A 23801-nucleotide genomic window follows, 5' to 3' on the forward strand; every position below is an offset into this window, starting at 1 on the left:
GCTGTAGCAGGTTGCATTAGCAAAGAGAAAGACTCACAATGCAAATGTGGTACAAGAGATACCACCAGCATGAGGGCATAGTCAGTGCCTAAGGAGATAATGTCCACTAGCAGTGGAATTTAACATGCCCCAAAACCTTGTCTCAGTTAATGTTTCCGAATATTGCACTGCATTATGTAGTGTGCATTACATTAATGTAAGTTATTACATCACAATAATTACATTACTATCACATAAAACTACACAATTCTAAGGTCAGCATGCAGCACACCACCTTCCTTTGATTTTATTACAGCAAGCACCAATGAAGAGTGCTTTATAATGAAAAATACCAAATGCTTTAATACTACTTTCTAAAGGAAAATCTGTTTTTATTTTCTGTCTGTGTTGTAAAAATAAAATATTTCCAGTCACACAGAGCCAGAGCTGGTCTTTGGTTAGATGTACTTTTCTATCCTTATTGAGACAGATATGATAAAGAATAACAAATAAAGCTTCAAGAAATGAGCTGAAATGTATTTTCCACCCTTTTTGCTCTCCCCATCTACCACTTAATTGTGGCCATAGTGTCATGGTTCCAGGGGTGACCTGCTAGACAAATAGACCTGTTTTTCTTCTGTGCTTCTATTCCCACAGCTTGTCAGCACCTGAGCCCAGCAGGATCAGAAAGCATGGAGGAAGGAGAAGAAGTAGAAATAGACACAGGTGGGACTGGCACATCCATGTTCTCAAGCCACCTGATGTGTTTCTACAGTCCATAGCTTTCCTCTCATAGACATCATGATGGATATGGCTGCCCTGTTGGCTTTTTAGTAAGTAACTCAGTTCATTTTGGTTTCCTTTTCTATAAGATTGAGTTCAAGGTGAACAGACCTCAAGTTTCATTTTCAGTTTCTTTTAAAAGGGCAGTGTGTAAGAAGAAAAATGAAGATCGCTTTGGCAGCTAGTTTAGAAGTGTTTACTCACCTGAGTTATGATGCTGTATAGAGAGTGCTGGAACTTACTGAAGCTTGGGGGCAGGGGAAGGAAAAATGGAAAGAAATTAAATACTGTTGAGAGTTTAAATGGAAAAAACAACCTGAAATTTAAGTAGACATACAAAAAGTGCTTAGTCCTGCACAAATTCTCAAATACTTAGAATCATAGAATCATTTTGGTTGGAAGAGACCCTTAAGATCATCGAGTCCAACCATAAGCTAACTTGGGCACTAAACCACATCCCTAAGAACCTTATCTATGCGTCTTTTAAACACCTCCAGAGCTGGTGATTCCACCACTTGTCTCTTACTGTTCTCTGAAACAGTCAGTAGTGGTCTCAACCAGACATCCTACTGATGATTCCTATTTCTACCTCTTACGGCAAGACTAGCTCAAAATCAAATTTACATATTTCAACATGGTTAAAATGCAAAGAATCTCTTTAAACGTATCCTTAATGAAGATAAAAATAGGTCAAAAGAGCACATATTTCTCACCAATCCAATAAAACCTTTCAGTCTGCTGAATGGAATACCTCTGGTCAATGCTAAAATATATGAGAATACATGAGTCTCCGTTTTTCTGATGGAGAGAGTTCATGTCCAAAATAATTTCAGCAGATCCAAAAGTCATCACAAGAGATATGCTTCTGTCTTTTAGTATCGTTGTTACAATGCCTTCCATGCCTCTGACATCTTAAATGAACGCACAGTAAGTCCTCAGGCTCCACACATCAAACATGCCTCTGTGGGACCAAACTTGTGTTCTTTACCTCCTGCTGCTATTTTAGGAGGCAGTCTGTGCTTATTACAATATTTTTTCTTGCAAGGTGGTAGGACCACTACTAAACCAGAAGAAGTTAAAGAAAAAGAAGACATGATCTACGACGTCCTTGATTCCTTGGAGTCAGAAAGCAGGTTTTGCGTGGGATCAGTTTGCTCTCTAGCCATTTATAGTGGAGTAGTTTGCATCTTCCTTGGGAAACTTGATTTTTTCAAGATTTTGGAGGACATGCCAGCCAAAAGGGCTGTTCTTCTGCTCCTGGATGTTTAAAAATATGCCGTCTTAAGTTAGCAGCCACAGAGACTCAGTTAGATGGCCAAACAGAGCAAATAAGGTGGTTCTTCACACATAGATAGTAGACCCAAGGAGCTCGTTACCAAACAATGTGAGGGATGTAAAACATCTACATAGCTTCAAGGAGGGGGACTGGGCAGGTACTCAAAAGTGAGAGCTAGTGAGGGGTACTGGGCACACAAATTGCATGTTGGGCTGACAGTGTCCCTAAAACCAGCCCTCAGCTTTTGCACCTCTTCTATTCCAAATGGCTAAACTTTTTCTAATCTCAGAAGATGACACCCATGCACTTTGAAGCCTTTTTGTTTTTGAGAAATTCTGTATGAAATCAAGTATTCATAAGGAGCTAAATGATCTATTTTGACACAGCCATCATCCACACAGGCTACATTTTTTTGGCTCAGAAAGTGTTTCCAGAATGGTTGTCATTCAGGAAGAAATAGGGGTTTATAAAAATTCATGTAGATTTAGTCCCAGAGGCAATAAATGTGTCTTTGGAATTAATATGGTCTTCAGAAAGATTCCCAAACCAAGACTAGCTGTGAATATGGAATCAGATTCCAGCATAACAGGAAAGTGAGAAAAATATTTTTATAACAATAAGAAGAGCAATTAAAATCCTTTGTCAGATTTCAGGAGGAAAAAAAAAAAGTGTTTAAAAATAGGCTGAAATGTTATTGTAGCCTAATTCCACATGAATGACTACAAAAATGGGTTGTCTTTCTACCACTCAAACTGTTTCCAAGTATCTGCTGTCATAGACAACAGAACATAACAATCTGAAAAATAAAATCATGCCAGATTTTTTTTTTTCGCTTGTGTCTCATAACTGGATGTAGCATCAATATAATTTAGTAGAAGATTTTTGGACTGAGTTTTGGGTTTGTTTTGTTTTGCGTTTTTTTTTTGGTCTGCTTTCCCACCGTCTGACAAATACAAACATCTTGCAGTTTGTCTCACATTCTATATTTCAGATTCCCAGCTCTCTAACTCCCACATTTCTGATTCTGTAAATGCATCTGCTACAGGAGCTGATACAAGTAGCTGTAACCTCTTCTCTTACTCTATAATCTAATGCACTTAGCGAGCCAATGAATATGTGTGAAAGGAGGGGCTTTCTGGCTAAGGGACTCCTTGCAGGGGAACAGCTGTTAGAACAGCAAAACCTCAACCGAAGCCAGGCACACACATCTCTCAGTGGTTTTGTGCATCTAGGTCTGGCAAGACAATTCCCTCCTCTCTTTCTCTCACTGCAAAAAGTGAGAAAACTAGCACAAAGAAACTTAAAGAAGACGTGATCTCAATTGTGAAACGTTTCAGAAGATCCAGTAATGGCCTGGATCAGCAATATCTCCTGGTTTAATCACTTTGCTCTCCATGAAGAACGTTTCAGGAGGTACTTGAACAGCACTGAGGATTACTTAGCCTTCCTATGTGGGCCCAGACGGAGCCATCTGTTCTTGCCTATGGCTTTGGTGTACACCCTCATCTTTGTTGTTGGGGTGGTAGGTAACTTCTTAGTTTGCCTAGTAATCCTCAAGCATCGGAACATGAAGACCCCAACCAATTACTATCTCTTCAGCCTTGCCATCTCAGACCTGCTTGTGCTGCTTTTTGGGATGCCACTGGAAGTCTATGAGATGTGGAGCAACTACCCCTTCTTGTTTGGGCCTGTTGGCTGCTATTTCAAGACAGCGCTCTTTGAGACTGTGTGTTTTGCCTCCATCCTCAGCGTGACCACAGTCAGTGTGGAGAGATACATCGCTGTCCTTCATCCTTTCCGTGCCAAGCTGAAGAGCACTCGCAAGCGTGCCCTGAGGACCATCGTGGTGCTCTGGGTGCTCTCTGTCCTCTTTGCCCTCCCCAACACGGGCACCCATGGCATCATGCTGCAGTATTTCCCCAATGGCACCCTGGTCCCCGGCTCTGCTACCTGCACTGTAGTCATGCCCATGTGGATCTACAACTGCATTGTCCAGATTACTTCATTTCTTTTCTATTTGCTGCCTATGGGGGTAATAAGTGTGCTGTACTATCTGATGGGGCTAAGAGTAAGTCCTACTCCAAATATGCTCAGTGTTTCCTTAGCTCATTCTTGTGTTTGTGTCTGTATGTGTCTTTTAAGTGATTTCACCTTTTTCTTGCCAATTTGTTCTCCCTTCTCACCCCCCCCCCCCACCCCCCAAATGTATTTCAAAACTCTGAAAACAGTGGATCCAACTCTTTCTTTGGTGTAATCCCATTCTCAAATGAATATAGCTGTGTTGGAGAATAATTTACTCCAATCTTTTTTAAAAACTTACCATCACTGCTGCTCACATTTGAATGTTACTTAAACATCAAAGTCTGTAGATTGATTTCAGCCTCTCAGAGGTTTGCACCTTTGCAGTGGGGACCAGAAGAAAATAGAACAAAAGGAAAATGGGAAAAGAACAAAAAGGAATAGACTAGTGATTGAATCATGTGTATTTGTTATCCCACTTCTTGTGACTGTGGAAATTCCATTACATTACTTTATTTTTTTCCTTCCCTAGAGACCGTGATAATATTTGGTTGTTAAAAGTCATGAAGTTGTCATAAACTGAAGAGCTGCAGCTAGTAAATTCAGCAACCGTTTCTTTATATAATTATGTCACAGTTTCACCATCGATTAAGGCTACCTTAGAGCTCATATTCTATGTTCAGAAAGTGAGACTAATTTTATCAAGTATTCATCATCTAAAAACACAGATAAAACAATCAGTGTCACAGTATCACAAAGCTATATAGCACAATGAAATGCACTGTTAATCATTGTTTTTTTCTTCTCATATGTTACATATATTTAGAAAATATAAATCCTATGTCATTGCACCGAATGTAATTTAAAGTTTTAAAAGCTGTGTCTGATCATATAGCAAGAAAGGGGTGAAATATGCTACTAGAGACAAATTAACTTACCAAATAACGTGGAAGAAATTCAGCCATATGTGTGCTGGTGTCTATATCATTTTGCTGTGGTAGCTGAATTTTACTGTTATCTGAAACTCTTTTCCTTACCCAGGAAAAACTGCAAGGATTAACTGCCAAAAATCCGTAGTACACAGCAGATCTTTGAAGCAATGAATGAGTTAAATTATTCCCACTGCCCAGTGGCTGTTGTGAGGTCTTCACATAGTTTCATTGAAAATCTTACAGAGTAAGACCTGAAGTGAGGGAAAAGTGCTGAAAATATAGCTGTTAGAAAAAGAGAAATCCCCAAACTAATGAAAAGAAGGTCTTGAAGACTGCAATAATTTCTCTTTGTGGCAGCAGATATTCCTAATCCCCATCCCAAAAGAGAAGCTAGGTACCAGATGAGGGCTGCTCCCCCAGGACTTGTGTGTATTCACAGATTTGTTCAAGCTGTCTTTCCTAAGGGCTGTAATGTTCATTGTTTATGCCTCTGCTTTTCTATATATTCAAATTTTGAACATCACCCATCTTGGGTATATCTGCGTTGCACTCCAAACAGCACTAGGCAAGATAATTTCAAATTTTCGACAGAAATTATAGAAGAATGGTGTGTATATATGTAATTTTTCAAGATAAATCAGTTTTTATGTACTTACAGAAGGTGAAATCTATGAAGCTCCAGCAACACTCCAGAGTCTCCTGGGTATCATGTATTGCTCATAGACTCAGAGTTGATCCACAGGTAGTACATAAGCTCAGATACAGCAGGGAGTTTTCTCAGTCCAGGCTTTGTGGAAGGGGCATTTTCTCACCAAAGTTTCTACCTCAAGCTTTCCAGTGCTCACAAGAGCCTCAAGATGCAATACAGAAGGGAAAATGCGCAACATGTTAAGCAGCTGTGAGAAGGTAGCAAACATGGCTCACATGGTACCTGAGTTAATTTTTATTTTATTATTATTAAATTTTATTTCTTGCAAAAAATGTATTGACAATAGAGCTGTCAGGTTAATTACCTCGTGACCAACTACCTCATTATCTACTTCGATATAATTTTATGGCTTGATGGTTTAATACTGCCATGTTATAGTCAATAGATAGTCCCAGCATTAGTGTAAAGAAGAGGAAGCTAATGATTACACTGTAATCTCATTAGGTTTGATTGTGGAAACATCCTGCTGCCTCTTCCATTAGGTTCTTATTACAGGTGCCTTTAGGACCAATCCCTAAATAAGTCAGGCTCTTCTTTAAATGCAGTTCAGCTGTTGAGCTGCTGGTTGCAACCAACAGCCAAAAAGGTGAGAAGGAACAGGAGAGGGAGGAAATGAGAACATGGGAGAATGGCTGCTTGTAGAAGCTAAACCCTGCAGCGGTGGTGAAGATGGGGTGGCATTGCTTAGGAAGAAATCTGCATTGCAGCAGGATTTGGTGCAGGGGCCCTGTGTGTTTCCTTCACACTGATCTCTAAAAGGACACAAGGACAGGTGATTAGTTGTTTAAAAGTCAGATTCTGTTTAACTGTGATTTTTGACAGTGAATGAAGAGAGTGGAGAGTCCAGAGACCCATTTATCCTACCTACTTCAGACATTTATGAGGGGATATAGCTGATCAAATGTGACTAGATTGACCTCCTCTAGAATGATTCTTCTGTTAAGAGTCCAGCATATCTTCTAGTGTCACTTCCCCTCAGTAACACATTGGACACACTGGTAATTTTGATTTCAGCTATCTTTGAGTCAAGACAACATATTCTTGCCAATTTACAGCTTATCCAGATTTTCTTGTAAAAATCTATTTCACCCCTGGAATGCCCCATTGTTAAAACCAGAATTGCATGGGGACAGTTGCTTGCCTTTGGCTGATTTCTGCAGAGCCCAGCACCCTCCTGGAAGGGTCTGTCCTCTTTTTATGGAGGTTGTCCTGCAAACCTTGCACCCTCTAACGAGCAGAGAGTGCACCCAGGCTACAGTTCAGCAGACAGGTGACAACTGCTTCAGCCAGATCACTCAAGTAGACAAAATTGTGTGCTTTAGCACAAGTCATGTGGTTTTAAATACCATTTTTTCCTTTAGCTGGAGAAAAAAGTTTGATCACCATTCACGTCAGGCCAAGGAGCTTACAGAAGCAGTTCTGCTTTTACTGAGTGGCCTCACTAGGTTTGCTTGGGAATAGGTGAGGCCCTGATTTTGCTCTGCCTTTTGATTTCTAGTGTGAAATGCTGTAGCTGATAAAGGTGCGGAGGGGAAATCCAATTTTCAGCTTCTTGCTCCAGACACTTTTAGTTCTTCTGCAGTAAATGGGTAACATTCATCTCTGGGTAACCCTACATAGCCTCATACATTCACAGTGATATAAAGGTAACCGCTGCCTTGGCTGGAGTTCACCCTCTGTCAAACCATTGGCATGAACTCATGTTACAACCTTTGACATGGATTTGTTGGGTTTTTTTCCCTTCTTCTTTGTCATAACTCATTTTTTTATTAAATTACAACCGCTGAGTTATTCTTACTAGTTACACCCCCATCTATTACCACTTGAGGCTAAAGAGGAGCCTTATAACATCATCAGAATGACAGGAGGAAGGTGAAAAATAAAGATACATGTATGTCTGGTTTATTACAGCATCAGAGCACTGTATTCTCTGAGGTTATGGAATATGCCTGGAATAGATTATTGTTGAGACTGAAAACCACTGAAGGGAAACTAGAGATTTTAATCAATCTGAGCAGACATTTATCGCTAGATGTGTTTCAAATCAGTGGAGTCTCTTCCTTCAGTGACTGTGGGTATGACTAAAGGTTACAGAGGGAATAATGTAAAACATGAGAGGCTGAATTGCACTATAATTGAATATAATTCGAGTTACATGTGTTTCCCTTTTATGGCTTTTATGAATAAATAGAACAATGAAAGAAGGTCTCATTTGATCATCCTAACAGAAAAGTATTGTTAATCAAAAATCAGAATGCAAAGTCACAGTGTGAAAGGCAAAAGAAAATGGCACAACTATCATGTTTTCGCAAGATTTTTACAAATCCAGGTTGATTTCTATCTTTTCCCTCATTCTTAATATTCTTTCCCATGTAATTAAAAGTTTTCTTTCCAGTTTCAGTTGAAAAAAGCATCACTCCAAATCTGTTTGCTAATCAGAAGTTCCCACTTGAGGACGCTGGATCCAATTATGAACTCTCCATAGATTATTTATTTCATAATCTAAGCAATTGTCCTGATTATCTAGCTCTGGACTTTTCACCACCAAAACACCAGTGCTCTCATCATAAGCATATTGGGGAAGCATTTCACAGAAGTATCAGATTATTATTCTTTATGTCCATTTTTTAGAAGCCCAGGAAAATCTACAGGAGAAGAATACCCACCTTGTTGTAACTGAGCAGTAGGTAGCTGAATCTCTGCATACCATGCACACTGGCTGTCTGCAAGTGAGCAATGTATGGGTTTTATTCATTAGATGGGCTGAATATCAGTTAGTCCAAACACTCAGGGCATGAAACAAACCCCCTTGAATTCTACAGGAATTTTTTCTTGTGATTACAACTGTGTTTCACTGAGGCCTCTCTAAGTATTTTTTGGATCATTGGTTTCTGCTTAATTGTGGGGAACCCTTTTAGGAGAGTAAAAACAAACAGTATTTTGCCAGAAGATAAAATAATGCCTGGCAAAATAGCGTTGAACACAAACTGTGAACCAAATACTGACTCATTGAGAAAGGACAAGTGGGGAACTGAAATACAAATTTGCTGTAAACGTGCAGTCTCAGATACATAAAATCTGAAGATTGTTATGAACCTGAAGCTTCAATGTTTCCTTAGACTGAAATTGAAATTCAAATGTAGATTTTTTGTGAGTCCTGATTTGCCCAAATTTTTGCCTTCTCAAACTAGAGCTATCGAAATATCAAACAGGCTGTGTCTGGTGGGGATGTCATCTTCTGTCTAAGCTGTCCCTCGGTTTCTCTCCTTTTGCCAGCTGAAAGGAGATAAATCTTTGGAAGTGGAGGAAGTGGCTATGAACGTTCAGAGACCATCCAGGAAATCAGTCACCAAGATGCTATGTAAGTAGTGAATCCTTCTGTGTTTTATTCACTGTGGACAAGAGGGTGACCAGGCCCTGAAGGATATCAAGAAAATTCACTAGATACAAGAGTTATGAGTAGCTGTGACCAAAAAAAAAAAGGCTTGCTGCTGTTTTATATAGACTTAGAAAGCATGGGAGTGAAACACCATGGCTACCAAAAGATTCAGAATGCAAATTTTCTTCCCCAGCACAAGAGGAACTTGAGCAAAACTACGTGGCAGATGCTTTCATGGTAACTCTCTAATATCCCTCACTCCAAACCTGGCTCTTCCAGCCCTCTGGAGATGATCCCTCTTTTTCAGAGTGTGAATAGTCTTATCTTGTACATTTTTAAAGGAGCATGTACTTCTGTTTTGCATCACACCGTGAGCCCTGCTTATGACCAGGAAGGTCCTGCCAAGCCACATACATCACCTACTACTGACTTAACCACTAGGCGGATTTGCACATTGTACAGCATTCAGGAGAATTTGTGCTCCAATCACTCTGAAAGCACTCACATCACTTCCCAATTTGGGGCTGTCTTTAAAGCAAAGATCACCTTGCTACTGAGATGGTGTTTATACAGGAAATATAAATCACCTTCAATATTTCCCGCAACATTATTCTTTTACACAGCTTAAGTCACCATCTGAACTAGGAAATTGTACTTTGAAGTCAGCCTGATTTTCTGTGCCCTATGACTGTAACCACAGGGATTCACAGGACCCAAGTCTGGAATGGCTTTGCAACAGTCCTTACTAGAGCCAGCACAGGCCAAGTTGTGCGTGGAGGCAAAATCTTTTCCTTTCCTTGGGTTATCCAACACAGAAACCGGTGGAAAGTTTGTTCTATTAACTGGTAATCGTAAGATAGAAAGGATGGCAAAGTTCTGAAACAATAAAGTTCATATATTTAGTCTTTCATGCAGCTTTCTGAACTATCTCTGCTCTGTGCAAGCTTCCATAACTGACGTGTTTTTCTTCTCCCCTTTCTCCATGCTAGTTGTCCTCGTGATGGTTTTTGCGATCTGCTGGGCTCCATTCCATATAGATCGACTTTTCTTCAGCTTTGTTGTGGAATGGACTGAGCCTCTGGCTAATATATTCAACTTAATTCATGTGGTGTCAGGTAAAGTTTTCTTCTTCCATTTGCACAGGGGCTGGCAAAAAAAGCATTTGTGAGTGGTTTACTTGAAATATGTAGTCATTTATTTTGTAGGTGATGTGAGACATGCATGGAAAAGCTTCTTGATGTTTGGTGGACAGTGATGAAAATTGTGCCTGAAGTAAAAACTGCATGTAAGTTTCTGCAGCTTTCAACATCTGGGCATGTTGTCCAATACGGTTGTTTGAATATTCATAAAGAAGGAAAAAAAAATAGGGTATCATGCATCATTACCAGCTGCTTTTCCTTCTTGGGAATGTTCAGAAATGAAGTCTGCTGTCATTCGTCTGCTTTTAACCCAGCAGCAGGCATCACCCTCCAGATGGTCTCTCAGGCAAAGGGGAAACCATACCAAATGGCAAGAAAAGAGGTTTACATACTGCTCAGAACTGGGTGATACAACCAAAATGTTTATGGCTCCGCTGACCATAAAATGAAGGCTTTTTCAAAAAGGATTCGTATTTTCAGTCTGCCATGGGAAAACACTGAATGTGGCGATTAGGCAGCTCAGACAAAACCAATTTCGTGCAATTGTCCTGGTGTGTTGTAAGACATTAGCTCCCCTCAGCTGGAAGTTATCCTCCGACAGCTCTGATGGGGGCACCAGCTGTGCAAATCCTGCTGTGGGGATGAGGGCTGTGCTGGAGGCAGGTCAGTACAGCTCAAGAGAGAGCTGGTTCCTAAACAGCTGGAGATAGTGAGCTCCAGTTAATAATCTCTCCCATCTTCCTTTCCCCGTGTGCTGCAATGCCTGAGCTAGCCTTAGCAAGACATCCTCTGCCTGGATGGCAGCAGGCAGAGATGTGCTGTCGCTGCCTCCACCCTTGCACCCATTTTAGGCAATGAAGAGATTTTTCATTTTCTGAGATCATTTCACACACAAATGAGGTGTCTCTCTCCTCCACCCCCACCTTGTTCCCCTAGGTATTTTCTTCTATCTGAGCTCTGCTGTGAACCCCATCATTTACAATCTGTTGTCCCAGCGCTTCAGGATGGCTTTCCTCAGTGTGATTTCTCCTTGCTGCAAGCATTGGGCCCCTACACATCCCTCTAGCAAGACACCTGCCCAGCAGAGCATCTTCGTGATTGAGGACCACAATCTCATGGACTCTGCTGAAGACACAAGTCTCCCTGGCACCCACAGGACATCTGTCAGCAGTTCTCAGCTCTCCACTGGTCTGTGACTTTCCATGTTGTGATCCAGGTGAAACAGAAGTTAAAAAAAATTACTTTAAGAAACAAAAAGAGGAGACACCCTCCTAAAAGACTTATTTCAGCAAGAAGAGCTCACAGAGAGTGTCTTCGATGAACGAATGAGGAGTCTGTAATTAGCTGTTGATTGAGAAGCATTGTATTACTCTTATGCTAATAGGAGGGCTGGAAATCTCAGTTTATTGTGTGCAAGAGAAGAGCTGCTTTATATAAACAGGTCACACTCCCAATGTTACCAGCACAGGAAGGAGACACAGCTTATCCAAGTCTTACTGAATGTATTTTGTGCACCAGCCTAAATGTCAGTTTTTACTTAGTCTGAAATAGGGCAACTTGCTGCACAAGTCTACCCACTTCTAGCTTTAAGTAAACCAGCCTCGTTTCTCTCTCCTATGACCTTCTCGAGGTGTGACTGTTGCAAGCCTCTCTTGGCAACATAAGCAAATAGGCATGAAGAAGAGCATCTCTGAGCTGGACCAGTAAACATCAGACACCAGCAATAACTATTTCTGAACTAGAAAAAACAGGGAGCCAACAATTGTAAATTAAAAATAAAGTGAATTTTTGCTTTGAGCTAGGTGAACATTCGGATGGGGGGTGGTGATTAATGCCTTGAATCACATCATCAAAAAAATCTACTGTTTAGAGGGTTATTTTTAACAAGTCTCAAAGTCACTGCCGCATCTCCTCATACTATGTCTGACAGTATCTACACAGTGTTGAAATGGCACATGCGTGCCACAAAACCATCTACATTATCTGGGAAATAGCCACTGGGGGGAGCAGGGGAGACACTCGGGATATTCCTGGTGTGACTCTCTTGCTCAAAATACAGCTAGTGAGGGATAACTGCTTAGGTAATGTGAAAAGTCTGCAGCCTTTGGAGGCTTGTCCTGTGCATCAGGCAGTTTTATTTTTGCCCATCTACCTGAACTCAGTCTGACCATGTGCAAAGGGGCTGTAGTAGGTCCCTGATATGTCCCATGTTCTGCAGTTTGCAAGAACTTCTTATAATTGCTTGAATTTGAGATATTTCTGCGAGTGAAGCCCTATGGTCATGCTTCAGCAGACTTCACACCTGCCCATACCAGGTGGATTACCGAAATCAGAGATCTCTGTGGGGTTAGCAACCACCAGGAAAAAGCCTGGACAGCATTCACAACACATGGAATTGAGACAAAACTGCAGCATCAGAGAAACTGATACAAAGGCAACAGAAAAAGGAGTTTTGCAGTGATATTGCATCTATTGAATTCATGTTTTGCCATGGACCACAATATAAGGTCTGAGAATCTTTCCTGCATCGCAGGAATGTGAACAGATCATGAAGGCAGTACATGTACATCCAAGCTGATGAGTTCCTGAGTTCTTTCCACTGCAAGGTCAGGACTCTATTTTGTAAAGGGAGACCAGGGTGAATCCATTACATGACAGAGAATTTTACAAACCTCTGTGCCCCAAGTTACAAAGCCTGTTTGTTGTGTTTCAGAGAAATGCCTTCCTTGTACATTGTGACACAGGTCTAGGTTTAGCTGCCATGCTGGGCTCAGGCTTGGCCCCCACTGCCACAGAAAATCACCCAGTGTGTGTCATCAAGCAGCTGGGACTTACGCAGTCAGAGTACACAGATTTATCATAACGAATACAAACATTAGATATTCAACGATGATACACCATATGCATAAAGGCTTATTCCAGTCTGCTCACTGGGGATCCAGATGACATTTCCCACCAAAAGAGGAAGGGGTTATTCTGCTACAGTGGGCTCTTACCTGGTTTGCAGTCTTCTGTTTTGCCTCTCCCTGTGGGACTCTTGGGTGAGGTGAGAGCTGGGCTCTCATGGAAGCTGTTGAGTCACCTTTTCATGCAGAACAAGGGGAATTTTAGCCCATGTTTTTTGTCAGACCCATTTTACCAGCTGCGATCTTCAGAAACAAGCCATGGGGAGAGTAAACACACACAAGGCCCTGGAGAGAAAAGGCAATTCCTGCTCCCTGAGGAAACAGCTGAAATGCTTTGCCACCCCCAAGTGGACACTTGAGTTTTATCAGTGACATTTACATTTCTAGTCATTAGTATGTATTAACACTTTTTCCTCCACCAGCCATTACAGGGTGTTTTCCCTCTGGATTTGCTGTGCTGGTCGTGCAGCACTGTGAGTGCGCAGATCCCTGTTCTCTTGCTGGGCACTGAGCTCTGTGCTCCCACTAATGTCTGAGGATCTCCTGGGCAGCGGCCTTGCAGGATTTCCTCCATCACCCTGTGCCTCACTTGTGCAACTCCCTAACTGAGCCCAGGGTTTATCCTCCTTAATCCCAGCATGTCTTCTCCACTGTCCTAGACACCCAGCCAAAGGAGCGAGGAGACAGTATAGTTTGATGTACTCACACATCCACTGTATGTTGAAGACATGCTTCTGCAAGATTTTGTGGCTTTTTGAATGCATCTTACACATTTGGGACCAGACATCATCTTGTGTTAGTGCACAGAAAGCCATCCATGAGTGATGCTGCTCTCTTCACCTCCCTTTATGGGAGAATTGTAACCTTGGCTGCAAAGCTCAGAGTTGTTAAATGCATTTCTGACTTGCAGATGAGCACACAGACCCGCAGTCAGGACTGGGGTGTGAAGCTGTAAGGTGAAGGTTTTGTGTGATCTCAAATAAAATGGCCAAATATTTGTTCCTTGGGCTTTGTGAGGAAGTGGTGAGGGAGAAAAAGCATGTCTGGATGGGGAAATTTTAGAAGAGAAATAGCGAGAAGCAAATGACCAGGAACTCACCTCCTGTTGTAAACAACTTCTTCCTTTTTTTCTTTTTTTCTTCTTTTTTCTCCTAAAAGCAGTTTTTAGCACATTTAATTTGGTATCAGTCAAAAGAAGTGACACTCATAACAAAAAAATACTGAGATTTTTGGCAAAGCACTCAAAGGAAAAATGAAAACATGTGGTCTTGCACAAAGCCAAACCTTCTTTGAAAGTGTTATTGGGAGAGACGTCAAAATTCTTCTAAATTCTGCTAAAAAATAAAAAAAATGCAGTGAAAAAAAAAGTCGCCTGGCTTGAGTTTGAGTGCTCCGAGTTAAATACCCTGTGACAGCACAGCTCAGTTCCCCCTTGTTCCTGAGGGCACATCTCGAGAATGTAGTACATGTCCACTGGAGGCTTTTCTTCCCAAAAGGTCAATGCTTGAGTTATTTATCACTCTGATATTTACCTGGCTGAATTTTCTAGTTCTGGAAGCTGGATCCAAACATGAAAATACTGAGAAGATGGATAGAGATGTCATGAAAGCCAATGGTATTACTTTATTTATACATCTAGCAGCTTTTATGGCCAAATGCTGAAAAATGTTGGCAACTGGCTGAGAGAAATTTCTCTTGCAAGGAACAAAGAACAACTCACTTTTCCCCAAAGTGGTCTAGTGTGATAAAAATATATTTATTTGAAATCAAGTGTGACTTCCTAGACAGAACTGTCTATTGATTTATTTCTCTGCTTCTTCTTCCCTCTGGGAAATGTGCAAGTGTATGAGCAGAAAGTGGTTAGTGCAGGGGCAACACTCCAGCACTATGGACAGTTTGAAATGTGTTGCAAAGAAGCACCTAAACGAGAGAATTGCTTGCATTGCCAATGAGTGATACTCAGATCTAATGCCAGGTTCAGTACTGGAAAAAACATCATGACAGCAAGTGGACAATTCTGTTAGGTTTATATGAAGAGTTTTTGGATACTACTGTGTTTTGAAATGTTTAAATCATGGCTTACCAGTGAAACTAAATGTATACTTTATCTGCAGAGCTGGTTATATGTATCTGTGCGTAACATGAAAATAAATATACTAGAGACTCTCTTACTATGTCTGGTCTATCCATCAGCAATACTTTTGCTTCTTGTTTCTCACTTTGATTTCATGTGAGTACCAGAAGATGGAGTTTCCTGGGGTTTTTTTTGCCAGTACCAAGTACAGGACACTGAAGACTTAATGACAAATCACAGTACTTCACCAAAAAAAAAAAAAAAAAAAAACAAACAAACCAACAATCCAGATTATTTCAGCTGGTATATACGCACCAATCCCAGTGTGGTTTGTTGCATCCAAGTTCTCTGCACAGCTGCTTCTTCAGGGGAGGAGGTTAAAAACTGGGCAGTGCTTTCTGTGTCTGTCTAGACTTTGTGAAACCCTGGAAAGTTACAGCTGTTGTTTTTAAGGCAAGTTAACTTACATCCACTCAGTTTTAAAAGGATTGATTTTAGGAGTATGGGAGCTGTTGGAATAATTTGCTTCCCACTAGGATAGCTAATTCATGAATGAAATACTGCAGTCTTTATTGTAAAAGCTCAAATAACATTTTTTTCATGCATCCTTGTATGTTAGGAAAAGCAGCAAATTTCCTTCCCAGAGGAACAGGCTTTTGCTTGCATTTTAGACTGGAATTGGGTTTTCCAAAAGACCCTTAGACTGAGATGCCTACAACATGAAGAGTTCCACCAGAGGAAATCTAGATTCCTTTTGCAGTCAAAGGAGGGAAAAAAATGTTGTGCTAAAAATCAATTTATCTGACCTATTTCAGTCATGTACCTTAGGTGTTTTACAGGTGGGTTTTATGTATATCTTCTAAAGTTGCAAAACAAAGTTAGGCAGCTAGGTACAGGTCACCTCGAAATGCTCTATGTTCTTTGTTGCAGAGCAGGTGTGTTTGTCAGTCCATACTATTTGTTTCATTTCTTCATAACCCAAGAGACCCCCTTAGAAATTACTCACTAGGAAAATTATGCTCCGAATGAGGAAAACAAATGGCTAACAACTAACCACAAAACACTGGGAGAACAACATCCGCAGGGTCTCACCTACCATTTTGTTCATTGACCTGAGGCTGGTGCCTCTCGACACCTGGACTGTGCTCTCATAAGCTGGGGAAATTCAAACAAAGCTCTACCCCTGTAGGGTTTGCAGCATTTGTTCGCAAGCTTACAGTTTTCCTTCCCTTTTATAGGAGCTGGTGAGGGCAGGAAAGATATCTGTCCTGCCACAGAACACACTAAATAGCTGCCTAAACTCAATGGAAAGGCTCCAAAAGGAAATATTTTCATGCTGCTGCTGACTGCAGTGCAGGTGTGTTGGGCAGCACCGAGCAACTGCAGCAAGAACTACAAGAATCACAGTTTTAGGAAATAGAACTCCACAGGCTTTCTGCGAGGAAGGAAATAAAACACCAACGCAGGAACTTATAGGTATAATTATTGTTTATTTAACCACATACAGACTGGCTAATACCACAAACCTGAGCTGCCCCCAAACCTTGCACCTCTGTTTTCTCCCAGCTCAAGTCAACTGTTCCTGCAGAAAAACAGACCACAGGTATAGCAACACATATAAATTTACGTTACAGTAGCAATGACAGAGCCCTCCATTGGGACTTTGACACATGCAGCACGCAGTAGGCTAACAAGGAACCGTTCCTTAGCTGCCTCACAGTAACCATCTATCTCTGTGCTCTTCACCTGAAGTGATGCAAATCAGTTTGTGTTCCTGCACACGACAAAGATGAAGAGGCAGTTGACATCAGTCCAGTGGGGCTGAGTCACGTGGAGCTCTCTCTGTCTGCGTATAACAAGAAACAATCCCTAAATTGGGGCTGACATGGCAACCTACCAGTTCCCAGTAAACCTACTGCGTTACTCCAAGGGGCAGCAGTGACTGCCATACACAATTCAGCCTTAGCACACTCCACTTTTTCACAGTGTCTCTTGCATTGACAGCACACAGCACCCATCTAAGTGTTAGCCTCAATCTAGTTGCTTCAGGTCTCATTTCATCCCATCTCCCCTTCCATGAAGAACAGGTATATTGAAGAATTATCTCTCCCCCTCGTCCACCCCATCTTTTCTCCGCTAAGAAATTCCAGTGAGGATTGAGTCTTTTCCTTGCAACTTTGTTTGCCAGCTGTAGGGTTTTTACACTGTATTTGTATTCCAGTCCCGATTTCAATTACCTGGCTAACCTTTTCAATTTTCACAGAGTGAGAATCAGAAAACAGCAGGTCCTTTATTACAGCTCACAGTGGTGGGGAATGTTTCACCCCCCCTCCTCTCCCCTGTGTTTGCAGGAAAGCTCTGTCAAATTCAAACAAACTCATTGATCATAACTTGTCTATTTACTTGTGCTTTGCTGACTGTTAAGTATTCTGGTCCTTGCTGCAGACCTCTTTTCCATCCTCCTTTTGGCTTGAACATGCTATATTTTATATAATTTCTAAAAGACATGGAGTAACAGTCTTAAGTCTTCACCCTGATGCTTGACTCCAGGGAGAGCTCTCACCAGGGTCAAACACCATAGAAGGTAGAAGCCTTGTCTTTGGGAGGGGTTATTTGTTGATCTTCGGTAAGCAAGACCAGAGCACTTTGGTAGCCAGTCCCAGAGCACTTCCCAGTGGAGGCTCAGAGCACTGGAGCTGTTCCCTCAGACCAAAATGCAAGTCAGGCACAGGACACCACCCTGCTCATCCCAAAGCCACTTCTCTGACACCCAGCTGTGCTGGCCACAGCTGTCACCTCCAAAAGAAATACTTTTCCTCTGCCTTTTTGACTTTCTCAGTTCTCCAAGTCATAACCCTCCTATCTCCTTCATTCTTTTGAGCTCTTGATGTAGCAGTCATTTGCATGCCTGTGTTCTGTCTGCACCATCACTCAACCATCCTAAAAATGCTTTATTTGATTGCGGAGGGAGGATTTAGTACAATAGATCTGTTTCTTAGCAACTCCTCCCCTCTTCCTTACTCTTTTGTTATTTCCAGCTCATTATCTTTGCCCATGTTCTACTTCAAATTAACTTAATTACAGGCAGATTTCATATCTCTCAAAACCAGAAGGGGCACTTGTAAAACATCCCTCCAGTCAATAGAAAATGAGGGCCTTGGCCTATGCAAAGTAGGTATTGGGAAAGGCAGCTCAGCTTTGTCTACCCTGCACCCTCCAGAGACCTCTCCCGATTTCTCGTAGATTCTGCAGTTCCTTGGAGCTGCTTTTAAGTGAGGCATTTCATCCATCCATTTTGCAGCCTACCAAGTTCATCACAACCATTGAGCTCCGCAATAGACATCTGTATAAACTGCCAGGTGAATGCTGTTTTTATGCAGATGCCGAGGATGCTGCGATCTTTCTACTAGATTCAGATAGGTGGAAAGTGCTTAGGTTCAAAGTCCGTGTCAATTGCAATCTGTTCTGTGTGCAAATCTGTGATAAATCTGAGTCATACTGAGTCTGAACATTGGATATGCTCAGTGCAGGATGACCTCCTATTACTGGCATAGGTGATAGACTAAAGATCTCTCTTGATTAATGCAGCTCTGGTTGCCCAAAAGCCATATTCTGACGATAGCTCTCTCCTTGAAAATGTCCTCTGACATAAAAATGAACTAACTGGACTAGATTCAGTCCAGCCCCTCCTACCCTGTCCTGTCCTTAACTGGTGATAAAACATTTCCTTGGGAAATAAGGAACAGGATTTACCTCTAGCAATTTATGGGTTGCTCACCTTCTGGTAGGTAAGGTTGCACTGCTGTGGCAGTTCTCCACTGGTGAGGAAATACCTTCTTCCTTCTAACAGAGGTCAAGTTACTTTTACTCAGCAAGGACACCTCTTCCTAAGTCCATCAAGTTTTGTCATGGGGTCAGTGATTCCTCACTGGTAGAAGCAGGATGCTGCTCTGAGAAGAACAAGGAGAGATCCGTATTCACATAGTGAAGAGAGAGTTATGAGACAGTAGCAGCCAACAGACTTGTGCTAAGGGCATGTAAAATACTATGAAGCCATCTAAAGACACAGGGGAGGGGGGAAAAAACTCCCACCAGCAATTTGGAAGGCAGGTAGGGGTTAATGGCAGGTCTGGGAGAAATCGGAGAGCTCTATTTCTACTGATAGAAGATGATATGTGTGGTCTCTGGGAAGGAAGGAAAGTCCTGGTGATTCTTTACGCAGCTAGTTCCTCCTCATTTAGATGAACACTTCTGCCCAGCTCTTCATTACCCTGGAAAGTGGAACCACAGGTTAGGTTGGGATGTGTACCCCCTCATCCTACAAAGGTAGAGTTGCAAATCATGCATTTACCCTTGAGTCAACTAACTTGAACACTGGCAGCAATGCAGGTGGTGGGACAAGCTTTCCTGAAGCTCTGGTGACTGACCCACGCGGTTAATGAAAATGATACAAATTACTGCGAGGAGACTATACCACAGGAACTGCAGCCAGGTCCTTGCCCTTAGTCCTCAACTTTCTGTGGGATAAAGCTTGATTCAGAATGAAACTCCTTCTGGTCCTAAAGCTTCAAGCTCTTTCCCATCTCTGTTGCCCCTTACTTGCTCATCAGTTTGCGCTGTCCCTCTCTGCTCTGTAGGGAGAGGTAGAATAATTGCTCCCTGCTTCACTAAGACGTTTTCAGCATTATCTGTCTCAGTGTAACCATGTTGCGTTTGTCAGGTCAGCAGGAGACTGTTCCTAAGGTCTGGTTTTAGGCCAAGAAGCCCTGAAGAAGCCAAGGAGCAAATAGCTGCCCTGAAATCTAAATGTGTGGCCTCTAACGATCCTTTATACACATCTTCCCCAGGTTTACACGCCGACGATACTAGTCAGTGTCCACTGGAGGTCAGTCTTGTGCCATGAAAACAGGGGGTACCCTGTGATTTCCAGCAGCCGTGGACTCTAATCTGCCTGTGCACTGCACAAGAAACCCCAAGAGAGAACCTGTTCCAGCTCCCTCAGTGTTGATATATGATTTAGAGATGTTTAATGTTTTCATTTCTTTATTTTCCTTGCTCGAACGTATCCAGTGGTCTGTTGCTGGGTAAGCTCAGCAAAGGAGATGCATGTGCTGTTCAATCAGGATCCTCCTCAGGTCCAAGGAAACATGTGCAGTAGCACCACATAGCTGGTGAGTCAGGCTTGGCCTGCTCATCCAAGCTGACCTGAAAAACACTTTTGTTTCATGGCAATTCTTAGTCTTTTGGTTTTGTTTCATGGGGGAGTGGCACAATAATGATACACAGGTTGCACCTTGTGGATGGGAAATCAGGATATTGATGAACTACCAACACAAGTGCAAGTCCATATATACCTAATTCAGACCCGTACTCCTTTACCACTGCCAATAATTCAATAATCCCCCCCAAAAAAACCCAACCACGAACATACCTCCCAATCCCCCAAAACTACAAACACCACCTCCGCCCCCCTAAAACTATTCTTTGATGTAGGATCCCACAGGTGCCAGTGTGAACAGCTCTGACTCTACCAACTGAAACCAGCTCTTGGTAACTTGTACACGTATATATATAAAAAAACCCCATCAGTATGGCCTGTACAGAAAATGTAGATTGAAATGCTCAGTTGTAATCTCCTCAAGTTACTATCTCTTCAGGTCACTGCTCCACACATTAGTCTGTGGCCCAAATATTCCTTATTTCACTTTCATAGTGATTTAATTTTTCTCTCTAGATCAAGGATGGCAGAGCTGTCCTCTGCCGAGAGAAAAATTCCATCAGAGTTCCAGACCCGAGCGGACGGAGGAAGGAATGCGGTCGACCCAATATGAGTGATAAGCATACCTCAACTTTATTGATGCACTAAGCTGATTTATATAAGACTTACAATAATTATGCATACTCGTCACCTATTAATTGGATAGTATACAGTAATTATGCCTACTCGTCTTCTATTAATTGGATAGTATACAATAATTATGCCTACTCGTCTTCTATTGATTGGATAGTATACATAATGAGCTCAACCTTCTTGTGGTTTCTCTGGAATGCAACCTCCTCACCCTGCTAGAGATAATTCCCCAGCTTGTTTATCTAAACGCTCAGCTGAACCAGAGAGCAACCGCTCAGTACTTTTCCACTATGCTACACCAAACTCATGCTAACTGAGGCCTACTCATGCTAACTTAGAACAGAATTCTCCTGATACAACGGATCAATAGAGCCATGCCCCTTCTCTATTAGCCATGTCCCAACAGTCCTCTGTCCTGGCTCCAGTCAGGCCACATCTGAAGTGCAGGATACACAATATCCACACCCATTCACTGAAGCTCAAGACTGAAATGACCGGCAGCATTGAAAAAATCCTCTGTTGCCCCTTCTACAAGAAGCCTTTAGCATATATTTCTTCTATTTTGCTGTGATGAATAAAAAGCAATTCATTTTCTGCTAGTTTTTGTAGAACAGCAATAGAAATATTGATCCCCACCACCGGCTTCTTTCCTGTGAGTGATCAGTTATCCTTTGGTGCTAAACAACCTGCAATAATGCATTCTAAACAATCAGAGAATCCCAAAGGTCAAGGTACCTTCTGATCTCTTACCTCTTACTCCCATCAGTATTCCTGTCTGCATAATTTGGAAACAAGCCCACAGTATGGCCATGGCACTGGAGTCATTCCTTGGAAGAGGTGACCCTAACCAGCCCAGGACCTGGGCAGCCCAGTGATGACACAGAAAGTCAGAAAACAAACAAGCAATGGTCAGGAACAGAGACAAAAAGACTGTTGCCTTTGGCAAAGCCCATTTTTTTTATCAGAGGTCCTATCAGCAGCCCTGGGGCGCTGCCGTCTTGCTGCAGAGTGGAAACTATGTTAGGAGCGTAGGATGCACTGTTCTCGGTATGATCCATATTGGCAAATTACATACCAGTGGGCTTAGGCCAAGGGGATATTCACATCTTTTACTTTGCATATCAGTCAGCTTTGCATGTAGAGGAGTAACAAGGTTATTGAGGAAAGGAACACAAACCTCTGTCGTTTTCCCTCAGGATCCACCACTGGTCCTTCCTCTCGGAAGTCAGACATTTTTATTCCTTCTCTTGTTGTTTTTTCCCCCTCTTCCTTTACTGCAAATACTGCAATATTTACTACAGCAGAAAATGTAACGTATTCATGTGGCTGTTTGGGAGCTTTGCAACTGATGGCCCATTACCACTTTCTTAAGGGATATTTATTTTCTTATGAACATTTAAAACCTCCACAGATGTGACTGAACCACTTACCTCTATCAGTAAAGCACAGCAGTTACAGCTCTGGTTTACTGCCAGGATGGACCAACTATGGAACTTAGTAATTGTGCTGAAGACAAAAAGTTTGAACCAGGGATCTATTAAGCTGTCCATATTTAAAGAATGATTGGAAGGAAGACTTTAGAAAGCATCTAGGTAAAAAGTAGCTGTATGGAAGCAAGACACCTGCAGCTCTCTGTTAGCAGCACCCAGCTTCATATGTCTTTGCTCTTTTATTCTATTGATCTGTCCAGAACATGTCAAAGTCAAGATTTGTTCAGCCTTCCTAGGACTATCTCTCTCCCTCTACCATACCCCAGCTGCCCCGGTTCTCCAGTGCTGTAGGATGAGTCTTGTCCATGACCCAGTGACGAATATCTGCCCAGGGCATCACTGGATGAAAAATTCCCTTTGCTGAAACACTGTGGGATACTGGTGCATCACTCTTCAATGATGCTCTGAGGGAAACAGTGCTTGTTTTAGAAATGTTAAAACAAAAGGGTTTATGGATACTGAGGGTTTTCTTTTTTTAGTTTTGTTCTGGCAGAAGCAGCTTTTCAAACCATTTATCAAGCTGCCTGCAGCTCCCATTTCAAGGCTGATAAAGCCATAATAAACAGTGAGCCAAAAAACAAACCAACCAACAAACAAAACAACAACAAAATCCCCCACAAACAAAACAAAACAACCCCCCCACACACACACCAGAAAAAAAAAAAAACAAACCAAACAACAGTCCTTTGAAAGATGTATCAAGAGCAGCTTAATAAATAAAAGAAGGTTGGGAAAAAGAAGAGAAATCAGCAGTGCAAGTTGTGGCTTTCCTCTGCTGTTCATTTTATAACATAAATTTAAATAAATGAGTAAAGCAAGTTGGTGGAATCACACTCTCTCAAATTCATTCTCTAAAAAGTCCTGCCTGTCAATTCATCTTTCTACAATGGCTCATGTCTTGCCAGCTACCCTCCAAATTGCCATTTTGAAATTTATAAGCATATCCATCAGGCTCTGCAGATCCCCTGAGTTTCTTTGAAAAAGTACCTGCATTCCAGATTGATGAAAACTCTTTATGGCAACTCCAGTGCAATAAACCTCAACACAGCTAAGCACCTGGATGCCAGCTAGCCCAGGTGATCCCAAACATTACACTGTCCCCTTCCCACTGCCCATACAGAGAAGACCTTGGAGTTTGTCCCAAGCTTCTGTCTTTCACAGAGGAGACATTGCTCCTGGACAGCCACACAGAGGTCTCAGTTCCATATGAGCTATTAGTTGTTTCTCTGGGTACGAGGGCAGCATTTGCTCACGTTGGGATTAA

General features: G+C 41.9%; 1 protein-coding gene and 1 long non-coding RNA gene across 5 annotated transcripts in view; one reads left to right on the forward strand and one right to left on the reverse strand.

Annotated features, from left to right (window-relative positions):
* The first annotated feature begins 851 nt into the window (after positions 1-851).
* On the forward strand, positions 852-15290 carry NMUR2 (neuromedin U receptor 2). 2 transcript variants are annotated; one of them, XM_065029742.1, is made up of 5 exons: positions 852-4106; positions 8975-9059; positions 10067-10192; positions 10283-10362; positions 11153-11373. In XM_065029742.1, exons 1-4 carry the CDS (start codon positions 3387-3389, stop codon positions 10330-10332), a joined length of 981 nt encoding a protein of 326 aa, XP_064885814.1. In that variant the 5' UTR covers positions 852-3386; the 3' UTR covers positions 10333-10362; positions 11153-11373. The 2 variants fall into 2 exon arrangements, with proteins under 2 accessions (XP_064885814.1, XP_005503430.2); XM_005503373.3 differs by lacking the exon at positions 10283-10362 and having other exon boundaries at positions 1936-4106; positions 11153-15290.
* A 1376-nt stretch (positions 15291-16666) lies between these two features.
* LOC110359598 (uncharacterized) overlaps positions 16667-23801 on the reverse strand; it is a 167621-nt gene continuing 160486 nt past the window's right edge. Inside the window, exons 5-6 of one of the 3 annotated variants that reach the window (XR_010466115.1) lie at positions 19289-19467; positions 16667-19146 (exon numbers count right to left, since the gene is read on the reverse strand). This is a non-coding gene — a long non-coding RNA (uncharacterized LOC110359598). Of the gene's footprint in view, positions 19468-23801 lie in introns of all 3 variants that reach the window. The other 2 variants (XR_010466116.1, XR_010466114.1) reach the window with 2 other exon arrangements.

Source organism: Columba livia, chromosome 14 (assembly GCF_036013475.1).
Source record: "Columba livia isolate bColLiv1 breed racing homer chromosome 14, bColLiv1.pat.W.v2, whole genome shotgun sequence".
Taxonomy (NCBI): Eukaryota; Metazoa; Chordata; class Aves; order Columbiformes; family Columbidae; genus Columba; species Columba livia.